At 39.0% G+C, this 17,217-nt stretch overlaps 1 protein-coding gene across 3 annotated transcripts in view; it reads left to right on the top strand.

Moving 5' to 3' along the window:
- LOC150108796 (uncharacterized) overlaps nt 1-17,217 on the top strand; it is a 478,706-nt gene that overhangs the window by 92,686 nt on the left and 368,803 nt on the right. For all 3 annotated transcript variants that reach the window (XM_090403306.1, XM_090403304.1, XM_090403307.1), the window contains exon 5: nt 14,070-14,151. In XM_090403306.1, the coding sequence (XP_090259432.1) occupies nt 14,070-14,151 (82 nt within the window). The remainder of the gene's footprint in view (nt 1-14,069; nt 14,152-17,217) is intronic.

Genomic DNA, 17,217 nt, shown 5'->3' with positions numbered 1-17,217 from the left:
ATCTGAAGCACTGCTTCTTGACACCAGGGTAATTGATCATTACCCTGGCTGAACCGATAAAGACGAAGTTGGGAACGGGTGTTTTCATCTCCATGGAGACGTATACCACCCCCGACTTCCATTCTGGGAAGTCACTGTCCTGCATTATTCTAACTTCTCTCACTGTTCCCCGTTTGGAAAAAAGATTCTTAATCAAAGCGTCCCCGCTTTCTAAATATTCGACTGGGAATCTGTCTATTCTGATCGTTTTTAAACATACTTCCTATTAAAGTAGGGAGGTATTTTTGTCCTTCGCATTGAATTCCTAAAGAGAGTTTTTCTCTCATTGCTTCGTCTTTTACAACGACCTGGAACCTCCCTCCCCCGTACGGGGTAAATCCGAATATATTATTTATCCCTACGGTATCTATTAAAGCTTTCGCGACTGTCCGCTTTTCGATGCTAGATTTTACCTCGAAACCGAGGGTTTTCACTCTAGGTAAGAAGGAAGTCATATCAGAAAGTTAAGAATATCCTTGTTATAATTTCCCAAAAAGAAAGGAAAGAACCAGTGGGCCTTCCAAGAAAAAAAAAAAGAGAAATGCCAAGCGTTCCCCGTCCGCAGAAATCTTCTACTAACAGGCGGAAGATTGACAGACAGGCACCAGGCAATATCAAAAATACCAGAGAAAAACAAGGAAAATAACAAAATAGGGGTCTTACCAAGTTGACTTGCAGGTATCCTGCAGCAGGGCTCGCACAGGATTCTCAGGCTCTGGGGTGAAAGTGAGGGTAAACTCATCATTGGCCTATGAAAAATGGCGGGGTCAGAGTGCCCCTAGTAGGAAAGAAAAAGAAGGGAGGGGAAGTGATAGTGAGGTTGAGGTGGGGAGATGAGGGGGATGGGAGAGGGGAAAGGGAGAGGAGAGGGAATAGGATGGGAAGGGCGGGTAGGGAGGTGGGGAGTAGGAATAAGGAAATGTAGGCCTCAGCTCATATCTCACATCTATCTAGCTCCTCACTATTAGATGACAATTTTTCACCCCGGCCGACTTCCTGGCTCACGAGATTGGATGGATCACGGAGGTAGCCGGTGCCCAGGTGACCTGCCCCTTCAGGGCAGCCCACCTCGAGTAGGCCTGCGCTGCCTGGGTTTTTCCTCCGAACTACCTCCGTGGGAGACCAAGGAACAGAACAGACCTCAGGTGGGACGCAGAGACCAAGGAAATGACTCAGAGTGGAGCTGCTGCTGCAGATGGAGATCTTAAAGCAGCAGCAAGAAGAACTTGATGTTGTTGTGTCTGACATTACACAGGATTGGAGGTGAACACCACTTGATCTTAAATGTGGTGTCCCCCAGAGCCTCTCCTTCAAGATGTAAGAATCTCCTTAAGGAACCGTAGAACTTGTAAAGAACGATCCAGGAGAGATCCAACAGATTGGGAGGATTAGTCGGATTAGAAAATTTCTTTCTTACCTTCCAGATGTGGTATTTGAGCTCGTTAATAATGAATACCACTAACTTCTGCTTGTTGTTGGCTGGGGGAAGCGAACTGCAGGAAGATGACTTGCTCCTGCAGCAGGAGGGCGATGCGGAGCTCGACGCTTAGCCTCCTCCAGATGTTGATGGAAATGGGACACCGGTAGAAGGCGTGCTCTACGGTGTCCAGGCTCCCGCAGAAGTTGCACATGGGGTTCTGGGTGGTGTTGAACCGCCAGATGTTGCTGTTGACTGGAAGGTGTCCGTATGCAATCCTCCATGCCAGGTCCTTTCTCGACGGGTAGCCTCGATGTTTGGTGAGGTGGCCGAAGAGGATCTCGTTGTGGTTGATCCCCAGATCCGGAACATCGGTACGAAGGATGGTGAAGAAGTGTTCGTACCAGGTGTAGCTGTTCCGGATCGCGGTAGTGTTCACACCCGACGAGCGGAGTTGTTGCATTAGCTGGCACAGTCTGTTGTAGTCCTCTGGAACAATGTCCGCCTTGGGACCCTGATGGACTGGGATCCCAAAAAGGGGAAGCTTGTGACCTAAGAAATACTGCACAGGGTAACTACAGGGATGTGTGGTCTGCAGCACCCTGTTTAGATGGAACGCGGTGTTACTTAGGTATCTGATGTTAAAGGAGGGGAGGTCAAAGCCCCCCCCCCCCGCTTCGGAAGTTGATGTTGAGGCCAACTTCCTGGTGTAGATTTCCCCAGAAGAACTTCAGGGGCTTCCTGTAGAGCCGGCTTTCTTGATCCTCGCTGATGTTAGTGATGTTCAGGACGTGCTGAAGCGCAGGGCAGATGATGGTCTTGATGACGGTGGCCCTGGAGGAGAGTGACAGCTGTCCATTTTTCCAGTCCTTGAGACTCTCGACAGTGTTGTTGTCAAGATGTTCGATGTTGAGCACGGGCTGTTCCTCAAACGGGACCCCCAGGAAGGTGAGGGGGTCGGCAGTAGGGACGAGGCCTGCATGGATGTTGTGCAGGTCCCAGACTTCGTACAACTTGATCTTGGTTTTGTCGGGGTTAGATGTTAGCCCCGACACTTTGAACTTCTTTAGGATGTTGAAGAAGTTCAGTACGTAGTCATTGTCCCTAAAAGTGCCCACCACGTCATCCACGTCAATGTGTGCAGAGAGCATGATGTTACGGTGTGTTCGGTGCTTGTGCACTTTCGGCAAGGGTGTGGGCACTAATGTAAGATGTGCCCAACGGCGGAACAGTTGAAACACTTGGCTCGGGGGCAGTCACTACCGAGATGTTCCACCGAGCCACATCGCAGACACTGTCTTTGAACTCTGGGATAATTCACCAATACACGCGCCCTGCCGATGGTCACTAGATTTGGCACTGGTTGGCGCATGTCCATGGTGAAGGTGACCTCACCGGAGTACCAGGCGGGGTCTTCCTGGGAGACACTCTTTTTAATGTTACTCACTTTCCCCCATGTTGTGAATGTTTGGATTAGCACGTCATTGCCGGCTTCTAAGTACTCCATGGGAAAGCGGCTGATTGTTAACTGGCACACTTGGGACCTGACCATGGAAGGGGTCACCTGCTTCCCTTGGACTTGGAAGCCCTCTAACAGTTTATCTCTCGTTGATACGTTCTTGACCACTATCAGAAATCTTCCCCCTCCATAGAAGGTGAAGAAGAAGAAGATGTTCTGAGCTCCTACTAGCTCCTTAAGGACTTTAGATAGAATTCTGGGGTCCTCCAGCCCTGAAATCTCCACTCTTAGGGTCCTGGTCCTGGGGGGGGGGGGACGAGGATTGTCTTGCTCATCTCAGTCTCTGCGTCTGAAAAGTAAAAAGAAAAAAATTAAGAGTCTTGTGACTCTGAAAATCCCGTAGTGCATTAAACGCACTACCAGCAAGTTAGTACAATTAGTATAAAAATGAAAGATGTTAGTACAACAAGATAAATAAATAACAAACACTATATTAGTAAAAATCCAACAATAAAAAAGGCTATCCTGATGCACTGCAAACGAAATACGACGTCTCGTCAGGGCTGGCACAGGATTCTCAGGCTCTGGATCTCAGGAAAAAACAGCTAGGCAGGAGCTAGGCTAGAAATACCAAGATTTAGTAATACAGAGCTTATAAGTATTTTACCAGAACAAGTTGCCATAAGGTGTTTTAACCTTATTAAATAAAAATCTCTGGAGGAGATATAAATGTAGAAAGTATTTTACCTTGGGTATAATAAATGTTAAAAATACCAAGCAATTTTAAACCTGGTTTTACTCCATTTCCCAAGTAAGCAAACAGACAATAAGTCAAGTTTGCGCCTGCAAATGATGCAAGTCTAGCTGATCCTACAGGTAGTGCAAGACTAAGGCAACTCATGGTAAAGGTGGCATAAGCTCTGATCACTAATCTTAATGTTTACCCTTAATGCCAAAACACATCTCCAAGAAGGGGATGCATGATGTTTTGTATTAAAGGCAAGGGCCACTACCCAGACCGGTTTCGACCTTTTTTGAGGTCTCATCAGTGGGAGCTTATTGTCTGTTTGCTTACTTGGGAAATGGAGTAAAACCAGGTTTAAAATTGCTTGGTATTTTTAACATTTATTATATCCAAGGTAAAATACTTTCTACATTTATATCTCCTCCAGAGATTTTTATTTAATAAGGTTAAAACACCTTATGGCAACTTGTTCTGGTAAAATACTTATAAGCTCTGTATTACTAAATCTTGGTATTTCTAGCCTAGCTCCCACTGATGAGACCTCAATAAAGGTTGAAACCGGTCTGGGTAGTAGCCCCTTGCCTTTAATACAAAATATCATGCATCCCCTTCTTGGAGATGTGTTTTGGCATTAAGTGTAAATATTAAGATTAGTGATCAGAGCTTATGCCACCTTTACCACGAGTTGTCTTGGTCTTGTACTACCTGTAGGATCAGCTAGACTTTCATCATTTGCAGGCGCAAACTTGACTTATTGTCTGTTTGCTTACTTGGGAAATGGAGTAAAACCAGGTTTAAAATTGCTTGGTATTTTTAACATTTATTATACCCAAGGTAAAATACTTTCTACACAGCAATCCATTACGCTTATCACTCCTTTAGAAGACAATCTATTCCCTAAGTTTTTGCTAACCAGTCTCCTAGATAACTTCCTGGCCAGACCCCTTGATCTTTCCCTTCTTGTCATGTATTGAAAAATTTCTTCTACAACAGGCTTATGAAACTTCTTTAGTAACCAATATGTTTCTGTTGTTTTTATCTTTTCTATGTAGCTCACAAATTTTCCATAGGGAGATTTCAAACCTTTCACTGTTTTGGTCACCAGCTTCTGTATCTTGTTGTTTTAAGGATACTTGCGACATAAGACTGAATGATATAATCACGTAATCACAAGAAAGATATTTATTTACCCAAATATTTCTCTTGAAAAAAGAATCCAAGAACATCAATCATCCATTCTTCACAATAAACCTGAAAAGTCTGGTTTGGCTCAACACGGGATTGAAACTGACCACAGCATCCTTTGGTCCAAAACGCGCCTCTTACATAGATCCCGTTATAGGTTCGAACGTTTGTTCAAGGAAAGCGTGGAGGCCTTGCTCCATCATCCCAACCTGAATCGTAATGACTGCATATCTATATCAAAAATCTGGGAAAGCCTAATCAAGATTACTCATTAATTTTTTTTTTTTTTTTTTTTTTTTTTTTTTTTAATAGCAAATTCAATCATGTTTCTACTTCAAAATATTTCGTTTCATACTTAGTGATATAACATCACGCGGCATGTTCTAATTTCAACGATCTATTGTTAGTATTCTAGCTTGTATATTTTTTAAACTGTTCTTGTAATACCACCGACGATGGTCTGCTATTTCCAGACCGAAATATTTGGTTAAATAAATATCTTTCTTGTGATTACGTGATTATATCATTCAGCTTCTGTATCATTATCACCGCTTGCTCATCACCAATGAAGTCAGACTACTAAATCTGTATACAGTATACCATCCAGATGTAATTCTATCAAGATTTTATAGTAGTGAGTTAATAGCCTCCTTATCCCTACTTGTGTTTTTCAAATGTGAGTGATCCTTTGAATCATTCTGCTCTCTTTTGTAGTATACCCTTTAAACTTCAAATTCCTGTCCAGCTCCCAAAGTTCTTTGTCTCATTGACTTTATGCAGTCCAGTTCTCAGTAAATTACCTATGCCCAAGTTACATAACTTTATGCTTTGTCATACTGAACTGAGAGCCTGTGTAGCTCAGTCAGTATAGACGAAGCCCTTTGGTCAGAAAGACCTAGGTTTGCCATCAGTGAAGTGAGGAACCTTTATCTGGTCTCTTTCGACTAAAGGTGAGTTAGCCGGTCTCATACGGGGGTTTTCATCCGGAAACTCTGGTTTTTCATCTGGAAACTCGGGTTTTTCATCTCCGAGAACAGGCAAACCGGTTCCCAGAACATATTGATTACAGTCATGAATATCTTCCAGCCACATGCCAGTCCTGATCCCGGATGAAATTGGGGGGTTTGGGAAAGAAATGGTGAACTAACCTGTAAAATCTCACCAGGAATACTTTGTGGGCAATGCCTACAAAAGTCACTTGCAGTCAGAAATTACTGAAAGGGAAAACCAGGATACTGAACTGACTACTAGTATCTATTATCCACATAGTTAGTCTAGTTAAATCACCCTTCAGGATCTCTACATCACGCTCTCTGTACAACACCCCCATTTTTTGCATGATTAGTAAACAAATGGATGTTTTCCCTGAAATCATTTACTATATTATTAATGAACATATTGAAAATGGTTGCCTAAGTGCAGAACTTTCTGGTACATCATAGGTCACCTGAATTCCTTCAACATATACCATTTATTGATGTCTGTCCATCAGCTCTCCTCTTCCCAGAGAGGGTTCAGATTCAATCTAATTGCAGAATCCTTCCCATAAGGATATGGGAAGGATTCTGTAAGGATATGTGCTTTTTATTATGGTGTATACTTCATATCTGCATGAAGTATCTTCACAACTAGGCTACTTGTATATAGAGGTTAATGATTTCATATCAATTGCCTTAGTATCCAATAATGCAAAGCACACGTCCTTTCGGGAGTGTATAATGCTCTGCATTACGGGAAGGGCAACTGCCCAGACCGGTTTCAACCTTTATTATTATTAGTATTATTATTATTATTACGGGCAACTCCAGGGAGTCGACAGACTCATCGAGGAAAGACCTAACATCATGTCTAGAACAAATATTCGACATTCACACAGTATCTATCATACCTCGCCTTGAACTCATTCACAGTAATGGCACCCACAACAGACTCTGGCAGCTTATTCCACTCATTCACCACTTGTAAAAATCTAACACCCTTGCTAACCACATTCTTGCCCAGCTTCCATGTATGGCCCCTAGTCCTCCCGCCACCAGTCCTATTCTCAAAAATATCTTCTGAATTAATCTTATAGAAACCCTTCAGTAATTTGATTGTCTCAATCATATCACCCCTTTTCAGCCTATCAACCAATTTCTGCAACCCGCAAATCTTCAACCTGTTCTCATAAGGTTCATTCCACAGACCTGCTATCATCTTGGTCACTTGTCTCTGAATCCTTTCCACCTCCTATCTATCAAGATGAAACCCTGGGGCCCATATCTGGGCACAGTAGTCTAGATGGGGTCTTATCAAGGCTCGATACAGAGTAACAATAACTTGTTTGTCTCTGCTTGTTAAAGTATTTTTCAGCAACCAAGTGATTTGATGAGCTGATTTAGCTACTTTTGCAATGTGCCCACTAAACTTCAACTCCCTATCCACTAACACTCCCAAGTCCCTGGCCTCATCAATCTCCTGGAGTATGGTTTTACCAATGTGATATACTGCTGCTAATCTTTTCACTCCAAAATGCATAACCTTACACTTTGCCACATTAAATTGACATCCATTTTCCTTAGCCCAGTCCTCCAAACTATCCAAATCATCTTGCAAAATTTTGACATCCTGTGCACTCACTATTGCTCTACCCAACTTTGCATCATCAGCAAACAAATGAACTGTTCCTCTCAGATCCTTTCCTATATCGTTAATGAACAAATTAAACAGCAGTGGTCCAAGAACAGATCCTTGTGGCACACCACTGGTCACAGGCCGTCTTGTGGACTCTACTCCCGAGTAAACCACTCTCTGATATCTCTCCGTCAACCACCCTCCTATCCATCTCACTAACCCTATGTCCATTCCCATATGCTGCAATTTACTGATTAGAATTCCATGTGGAATCCTGTCAAAGGCCTTGGCAAGGTCCAGTAGAATCACCGTAAACCCATTACCCTTATCCAGTTTAGCCGTCACTGTGTTATAATACGTGAGCAAGTTACTGAGGCATGATCTACCCTTCACAAAACCATGCTGTCTCCCATACAGTATCCCATTTTCATCTATCCAATCCTGTATTTTTTCTCTTGACTAATTTCTCCAAGACCTTGACAACGATTCCTGATATGCTAATCGGTCGGTAATTTACAACAGCAGTCTTGGAACCTACTTTATGCAGTGGAACTATTTCCCCTCTTTCCACTCCCTCGGGACTAACCCAGACCCGAGACTCAAATTAAACAAAATGGTCAAGGGCGCTGACAGTTCTTGAGTCGCTTCACGTATGACATGAGCTGGTATACCATCCAATCCCACAGAAGTATTGACTTGAGGTTTTGTAATAGACTATTCACCTCCACTTCATTCACTACAATTCACGTATAATCTATTGGTTCATTCATTCCTGCAATGTCACCACCTGGATGATATACTCTTGCAAAGTGCTTGCTCAGTAATTCAACTATATCAACTGATTGGATTACCTCCCTATCACAGGCATTCTTTAAAATCATTCTGCCATATGCATTTTTTCTTTTGCTTGCAACATATCGAAAAAACTGTTTGGGATTCTCTTTAAAAACGGATCATGAAAGAACATGGCTAATGTTCTTTCATGATCCGTTTTTGCTTTTCTTACCACACTCGTTACCCTTCTGGCCTGCGCTTTATACCGTTCATGTGCCTGCTGGTCACCTTTCTCCTTAAATGCCCTCCATAGTTGTTTCTTTTTTTGCAGCTCAATCTTAATGGTGTAATTCATCCGTTTAACCCCAACTTGATTTATTTTTCAGACTCTAGGTATACAGTCAGCCATTGCCTCATGCAAACACTTCTTAACTGCCTCTATTGTGGTATTAACTTTATTGTGGTATAAAGTGCAGGGATACCTCTCTCAAAACTCTGAGTGATCTACAAGATCATTCTAAATGTCACTAAATGTCACTTAAAGGATTTTAAACTCATGAAATTGATTTGAAATAAAATTAATTTTAATTACATAATGAAATGAAACAGCATTATATCAAATTAAATTAAAAAAAAAATTAAAATGGGGAAGGGGAAACAATATCAGAAGGGCAACTACCTAGACCGGTTTCAACCTTTATTGCAATATGTTAAAGTGCAGCGATACCTCTCCCAAACCTTGGCAATAGAAAGACAGTCATTCTGATTTAAATATGGGTGGTGTTGAAGTGCTTCAGCACTCTGTCTCTTTAAATAATGGATCAAACCTAAACCTGCATTGATGTAAAAGGCGAATATTGGACCATAGGTTATTGTGGTCAGCGTCCACTCTATGCTGAACAATGCCAGATTTTTAAAGTTTATTGTTGTTAATATAAGATTGGTGTTCTTATAAACACTAAGGGGGAACACCAGAGAGAGAGAGTGGGGGGAGGGATGTTTATCTTTCATGGATGGTAACCAAGAGGAGATGTTGTTGACATGTAAAAAAAAGCAGGAACTAAATTATATAATTTAAGGATCTTAGGAATTATCTCTGAGATGCCTGCAATATATGGGTTTGGGACTTGCTGTACAAGTTCAGGTTTTTTGGTAATGGGCCTGTAAAGAATCCAAGATGTATAAACTTCCTTGAGGTGAAACCATTCTGTAGTACAGGGTTTCTCAAACTTTTTCTTCGACGTATGACATACTTCTCAAATCCTGAAATTTTCATGGAACACCTTGATTATTTTGTAATGTATTAATTAATAATTAATTGGTAATTTAGCTGATTTTTATTAATTAATTATTGAGAATTAATTAATAATTAATTAAACATACATTAATCTGTCATTAAATTAATTTGTCTGATTTTCATTGACATATCCTATTCTGATTACCAAAAATTTACATTATAAGCACTTATGAGTGAATACTTATGACCGACGATTACCCACAATCCCGAGTGGCTTGTGATCACATGACGATTGGCAGACAAAGTGTATAGGTAATACAGTACTCATATTGCAAGACGTCACTCGTTTATCAACTTAAAATTTATTAAAAATTTTTGCTCGTCTTGCGAAACACTCGCAGACCAAGTTACTCACAATCCAAGGTACCACTGTACTTCCTTGCTGATTGGTCACTGACATTTGCAACATAGATGTTATCTCATTCGGTTTTGAGAACACACCACCTATTGTTGTAATTGGCTTGCAGGCAATTTTTATGACCCATCATAAACAGCGGTATTCCCTTTCCCAAATGTTGAAAGGTTTTGATGTGTGAAAATTAATGATACACAAATGTTATTAGGCATTCTGGGTCTGAGCTTTTAGACATATTCATGAATATTATTCTCCTCAGAATATATCTACTATAAAATATTTATTAATGAAAAATGCTTAGAAAACTAAAATGACAAATTCCAGAACTTCTCGCGGAACACCTATTCACCTTCTGCAAAACACCAATGTTCCGCAGAACATAGTTTGAGAAACCCTGCTGTAGTAAGATGCACTAGATGGTGGTGTTTAGTTCTGCTTGAAGACTTTGGGAACTGCAGATTTGAAGATGGCTATTTTTTGAGATGGATGATGTGCTGAATTTTGCTGTATGTAGCAGCCTATAAGGTAGGTTTATGGTGAAAAGGAGTAGCATATGTTCCAGAAGGCATACGGGAAAGGAGTATGTCCAAGAAGGCTAATTGTTCATCCTTTTTTCCATAGTAAAATTGGTGTGTGGCTGCAGGCTGTTGATTTTGGTTAAAAAAGTAAATACAGATTCTTCTGAGTCCAGCCAGATGGCAAACACATCATCTACATCATTGGTGGCCAAGAGCAGGCCTGCGGGCCGCATGTGGTCCGCAACGTGATTTTATGCAGCCCACAGCAGGATAAAAACTAAATTAAATTATATGTATTATCAATTTAGCCATTAGTTTCGACCGTAGATTTTCTGATTGATATACTAGTTATTCATTATTCATTATTTCTGATGATGGAAACAATTTATATTCTCAACACGGAATCAAAATTGCTTTAAAAAGATTACTCAATTTATAAAATCTACTGTTTCTCTGTGCGAGTTGTAGTAGTGGGAGTGGTAGATTTCTATGTACTCCAGAGTAATACATCATTGAAAGTCACATGCTCTGCTCTAGTTACATTTAGAGTGGCTGAGATGGTAGTTCTGTTCCTCCCTATTCTCATCACTTTTGTCTTTTGTATATTTATTGTCATGTCATATGTTTTGCAGGTTTTGTTTAGCTTGTTTATGAACCTTTGTAGTTCATTTGGGGTTCTTGCAATAAGGACGAGATCATCCACATATTATTTATTATTTATGTTTAAACCATTGACATTGATTCCAGGCTCATTGTCTATTGCTTCTTTATAACTTCGTCTAGATAGATGTTGAATAGTCATGGGGATAATGGGCATCCTTGCATTACTCCTTTTTGGATCTTTATGGGTTCTATTGTGAGTGTGTCCTTTTTAATTATTGCATTTGTCTTAGAGTAATATTTTATCAGAAACTGTATTATATATTTGTCTATTGCTTTTTCTAGTAGAATTTTAAGAAGGATTTCTCTGTTGATACTATTGAACGCTTGTTTAAAGTCCACAAAACAATATGCTTTATGGTCTTACCAGCTGAGCTCTGCTAGTTGGTGCAATGTGAAAATTGGTTTATTGTTGAATAGTTTCCTCGGAAACCAGCTTGTTCTATGCCTATCATTTCTTCATAGGTGATTTTTAATCTATTTTGTATAATTCTTATGAATATTTTATAGGTGTGGGAGAGTAAATTGATTGGTCTGTAATTTCTGCAGTCTCTTTTGTCTGGGATGATTTTATAGGTGTGGAAGGTAAATTGAATGGTCTGTAATTTCTGCATTATCTTTTGTTTTTGTGATGATCTTTCCAGTTCTCCAGTCATTTGGGATCTCTCCTGTTTGTAGTATTTTATTGAATAGGGTTGTTAAATATTCTTTTGATGTGCTGCCTCCATATGACCACAGTTCAGTAGGGATAGTATCAATGCCTGGCGCTTTATTGTTTTTCATCTGTTTTATTGCGTATCTAACTTCTTCTTGTAAAATTTTTGGGTGGTCATTATTTTCTTCTATTGTTGGCATTGTAGTTTTGTTTCCTTGGTGGAAGATAGTCTTAAAATGGTTTGACCAGATTTTTCTTATATCTTCAATATTCCCGGTTTCAGTCATCTTGTCGTTTATCATTGTTACTGCTTTTGCTGAGAATTCCTTTGTAATTTCTCTTATAGTGTCATGGAAGACTTTTAGGTTGTTTTGTTGGTATGCTTCTTGGCATTTCTTAGCTTTTTCTTCTAACCATTTTTTTTTGGCTTTTTTGCATAGGTTATGAACTTTATTTTGTAGTGCTTTGTATATTTTTCATGATTCTCTTCATTGTTTTGTTGGTTTACAAGTATCTTGGCCTCTCTTTTCTCTTTTATTGTAGCTACGACTTCTTGGGTTATCCACTGTTTGTTTATTTTGGGTTTGGTACCTAGAGTGTCTTTTGCAATTGATAACACTGTTTCTTTTCCTTCTTCTCAGTATTTTCCGCTGTTCTGGAAGATGGAGGGTTTTAATTTCAAGCACATCTGTTCTAAAAATCGACTTCTGCTTGAGCTATCTTTTAGTTTTGATAGGTTGATGCTTTCTTCTTTTCTGATATTGTTTTTCCTGTTGAATTTTATCTTCACTTTGGCAGTTAATATTTCGTGGTCAGTGTCGAAATCAAAGCTTCTTAATGTTCGTATATTATTTACTGATCTTTTCCATTGTTTGTTTATGATGATATAGTCTATGCAGTTCTTTATATTACCATCTGGGGATGTCCATGTATATTTATTATTAGGGCGTTGATAGAACAATGTGTTTGTAATCATTAGATTGTTTACTTTACAGAAGTGGAGTAATTGTTCTCCTCTGTCATTAAGCTCTCCGTATCCAAATTTCCCCATCACATCTTTTTTGTCTGCTGTGAACTGTCCTATTTTAGCATTAAAATCTCCCATCACTATCATGAGTTATCTATTTTTGGAATTATCTATTTCCTGTTGTAGTTCTTCATAGAAATTTTATATTTCTTCCTCTGAATGGTTAGTGTCTGGTGCATATATTTGGATTATTTTAATTGTTTGACCTTTTTCTTTTGCTTGAAGTTTGGCTGTGATTTTTCTAGGAGATGCTGTTTTATTTCAATTACTGAGTGTTTAAGTTTCTTCTCAATTAATAATGCAACTCCTTCTCTGTGTATGTTATCTTTTCTTCCTGAGAAGTATAGTCTTCCTTCTGGTAAGTCCATGAATCCATCGCCGCACCAGTGTGTATTTGATAAACCTAAAATACTCCATTTCAGTCTTTTTAAATTTTCCTGGACTAATTGCAATTTTCCAGGTCAGTATAATGATCTTATGTTGAGGGTGGCTACGTGTTTCACGTCCTTGGCTGACCACATTGCTGATTTCTCACCTACTCTATGTGGTCTTTGAGTAGGCGCGTCAGTTGTCCTGTACGCAGTAGCACTATCTCAGTTTGTAGACTTTCTCCGGCTCATGAAAGTTACTGGCATAATAATGTAGCCAGCTTGCCATGCCTCTGCTACATCCTTTGGTCCATGGCTCTTTACTCTTTATTCAGAGCAACCCATTTGGGTTTTCCCCATCCACCACCTGGGGAACGCACCTGGTAGGAGTGTGGTCTTCCCCAAGTTTTTTAAATCAATCAAATAAATTTACAAGCAGTTTACTATATGGGTTCAATGGGTTTAACACAACAGATAAAAGAAAAATACTTTAATTAATGTATTTTGTCTCCAGATAGTGAGAAAGCTAATACCTAATGAATGTCTTCAAGTTCTTTGGATGAATTATGAATAGCTAGTTTTGTTGTTTTATGGAGGATGACTGCAGTTTCTCTGCGGAAATTGCTAAAGATTTAAAGAGATTCCTAAAGATCTAGGAAACTGTGGTAATTCTTCCACCAAAATTTATTTAAATTAGGAGTGTTCTGTAGATAATATGCTGAATCCACATGGTTTAACCTTGAAATTACCTCAGTAACAAATATTGTTAATAAAGTATTTGCTTCTTTATGTGTTCTGATAAACAGTTGAACTCTCATAGTAATATGTATGGTCAACACATAGGTCTTAAAACATGTAATAAGTTTTGATGAAGTAGCGTCCAAGTATACATGCATGAAAAAAGTACTTATGATTGTTTGCAATAATTCTTAAATACAGCAAATCTTTTCATTCCAGTTGATACAAGATTACTGTATGATCATCTGTGTATCATGAAGAAGATTCCTGTCACAAAAGATATTGATCTTTCTCTTATAAGGTGAGTACTATGATTACTGTGATGATATTATCATCATTATCATCATCATCAAATATCTAACATGTATTTCATGTTAGGTATTTGATATCATGTATTTCATGTTATCAGGTATTTGATAACATGTATTTCATGTTAGGATATGATAATCCTACATGAAAAATTTACATTATTACTAACTTCCTATCTACAATTTTCCTCCAAATCAATCTGTTACCTGTCAAGACTCCAACATTATCAGATCTTATATTTCTATCTTCTAAGGCTTTTTACTGTATCAGTCCACCTATATCTTGGTCTTCCTCTGGGTCTTTTTCCTGCCAACATGGGAGAGAACACTTGTTTTGTGAATCTTTTCTCTTCCATTCTGTTTAAGTGACCATACCACTCGAGATTAGCTCTGCTAACACATTCCTGGACGTTGTTAGCATCCAGGAATGTGATGATATTATGCTGTGTAAAATTGAATGGATCAATAAATCAATAATCGGATCAATAATTAATTGAATTTAGATATTTTATAAATTTGAAAGAAAGATACTCATTCATTTTTTTAAACAAAGCATATAATTGTAAAGAAATATTCCTTTGTTTTTTTAAGTGAAGCATATTAGAGTACATGATTGAATTAGTAAACCACAGTATGGATTCTACCATTTTGTGCAGGTTTATGTGGAATATCAAAGCTGGTGAATATGTTTGGAGCAATGCTATGGTATAAGAAGCATCAAGGAATGAATGTCAGTGGCAAGTGCTCAGAAATTGTTTGAGAGAGGCAGTATCAGACTGCATGTGCAGGATCAGGAGGACAAACTGAGTAGGGATTAAGTGAATGATTAGCAATATAAAGCAGGAGCTGCAAAAAAAAAAGCATTGTGGAAGGAATATAAACAAAAAAGTGATCAACATGCTTATGAGCAAAACAGAGTGCAGGCAAGAAGGGTAAATAGTATAATAAGGAAGGCTAAATCATACTATGCCAAAAGATTAGCTAATCAAACCAAAGTAAATCTGAAAGCATTTTTTTTTTTTTTTTTGCTATGTAAGATACAGAATGATTATGTAAGAACAACTTTACCCAGTGCTGATGGTAGAAAAGTGACAGAAGCAGAAGAAACAGTTCGGTTACTAAGTGATCACTTTGCAATGGTACATCATCCAGATGAGGGCTTTGCAGTTACCCAAGATGTGAATTAAATTAGATGAACTGGAGGTACTTATCATATTGAAAAATATCAATGTGAATATAGCAGTGGGGCTACATGGTATGTCACCTGGTGTGCTATGAAAATGTGCAACAGAACAGGCAGTTCCTCTGACAAACTTGTTTAATTTAAGTCTCAGCTCTGGAAAGGTTCCAAGGGAGTGGAAAGAGAGTACGATAGTTCCATTATACAAAGGTGGCTCCAAAACAGAAGTAGCAAATTCCAGACAATATAAAAAAAAACTCTTCAGTGTTAATCCAATAATAGCCCTTCAACAGGTTTAAATATCTCAACCATATCCCTCCTTTGTTTTCTATTCATCAAACTGTGCAGTCTGCAAGCCCTTAATCTATTATGACTGATTAACAACCAATGTACAATTCAGATATCATTTTTGTTATCCATCTCTACATCCCCTTCAAAACCTGATGACCAGATATTATTATTATTATTATTATAATTCAGGCCTCCATGGTGTCAAAAGACTCATTGCGGGAGGTCCTTCCTAAGAAATACAAAGCTATCATACCACTCCTTGAACTCATTGACTGTTCTTGCTCTCACCATTCTCTCAGGCAATGCATTCCATGGTTCAACCACCCTCCATGCAAAGAAACTACTCCTCACCCTCTTGCTCACAGCTTTTTTTCCTAACTTCCAGGGATGGCCCCTTGTCATCGCTTCTTCCTTCCATTCCACCAAGTGAAAGAACTCTCCAATGTCCATCCTGTAATTGCCTCTCAACAGATTAAAGGTCTCGATCATATCACCTCTCCTCCTTCTTCTATCCACCAAACTCTGAAGTCCACATTCCCTCAGCCGATCCTCATAACTGGTACAGTCCTGAAACCATCTTTGTTATCTGCCTCTGTACCTTTTCTACAGTTAATTTATCCCCTTCAAATTATGGGGACTAAATTTGAGAAGAATAGTCCAAGTGTCTTATACAAACAGATCAGGGTCTTATACAAACAGAATGATAGCTCTTTTATCTCTGCAGGTCAGCGTCCTTCTCAGTATTGCAGCAATCCTCTGGGTTACTTTCACCACCTTTGCAATATGCTCCCTGAATTTTAGTTTATTATCAGTCATCATCCCCAGATCTCTTGTCTGCCCTACTTCCTCCCATACAGCTTCTCCAATTGAGTATGCCTCCCATCGATGGATCCCAAAATTCAAGACAACATTTTGCTGCATCAAACTGACACCCCATTGATGTGCCCATCTCTCTAGTTTATTCAAATTCTCTTGCAGGGCTGCCACATCTGCACTATTACTGATAAGACTTCCCAGCTTCACATTATCCGCAAACAACTGAATATCCCCTTGCAATCCATTGACAATGTCATTAATATAAAGGTTGAACAATACCGGTCTCAGTACTGAGCCCTGTGGAACCCCACTTGTAACCTTCTGCTTCATTGATATTTCCCCACCATACACAACTCTCAGATACCTATCAGACAGCCAATCCTGCATCCAGTTGACTAACCCGATATTTAAACCCATGTGCTGCAACTTAAATATCAGCTTATCATGTGGCACCCTGTCAAATGCCTTTGGAAAATCCAAAAAAATGGCAGTATATGCAGGGCTGTCGCCAGATTAGATCAGACCAGATTTAATTGTTTGCCCTGAGGCAAACAATTAAATATTGCCCTTGATGGATTATAAGACAAAAATATAAGAAAATCTCCAATTGCTATTTTGTTTTTATTACAAGAGAAACATTAATGCAAAACAATTACATAATAATTTTAAGTGTTTGCTCTATGGGGATATCACACAATAAAACTGTTTATAAACTCTTCTAAATTTAAATTATAAGCTATATCTGCCTATATGGGGATATCACACAATAAAA

Source organism: Typopeltis vanoorti, chromosome 2 (genome assembly GCF_054136105.1).
Source record: "Typopeltis vanoorti isolate ZY-2024b chromosome 2, IOZ_Tvanoo_1.0, whole genome shotgun sequence".
Lineage (NCBI taxonomy): Eukaryota > Metazoa > Arthropoda > Arachnida > Uropygi > Thelyphonidae > Typopeltis > Typopeltis vanoorti.
Note: the sequence above shows the minus strand (reverse complement) of the source record. Positions and strands in the feature narration are given on the sequence as shown.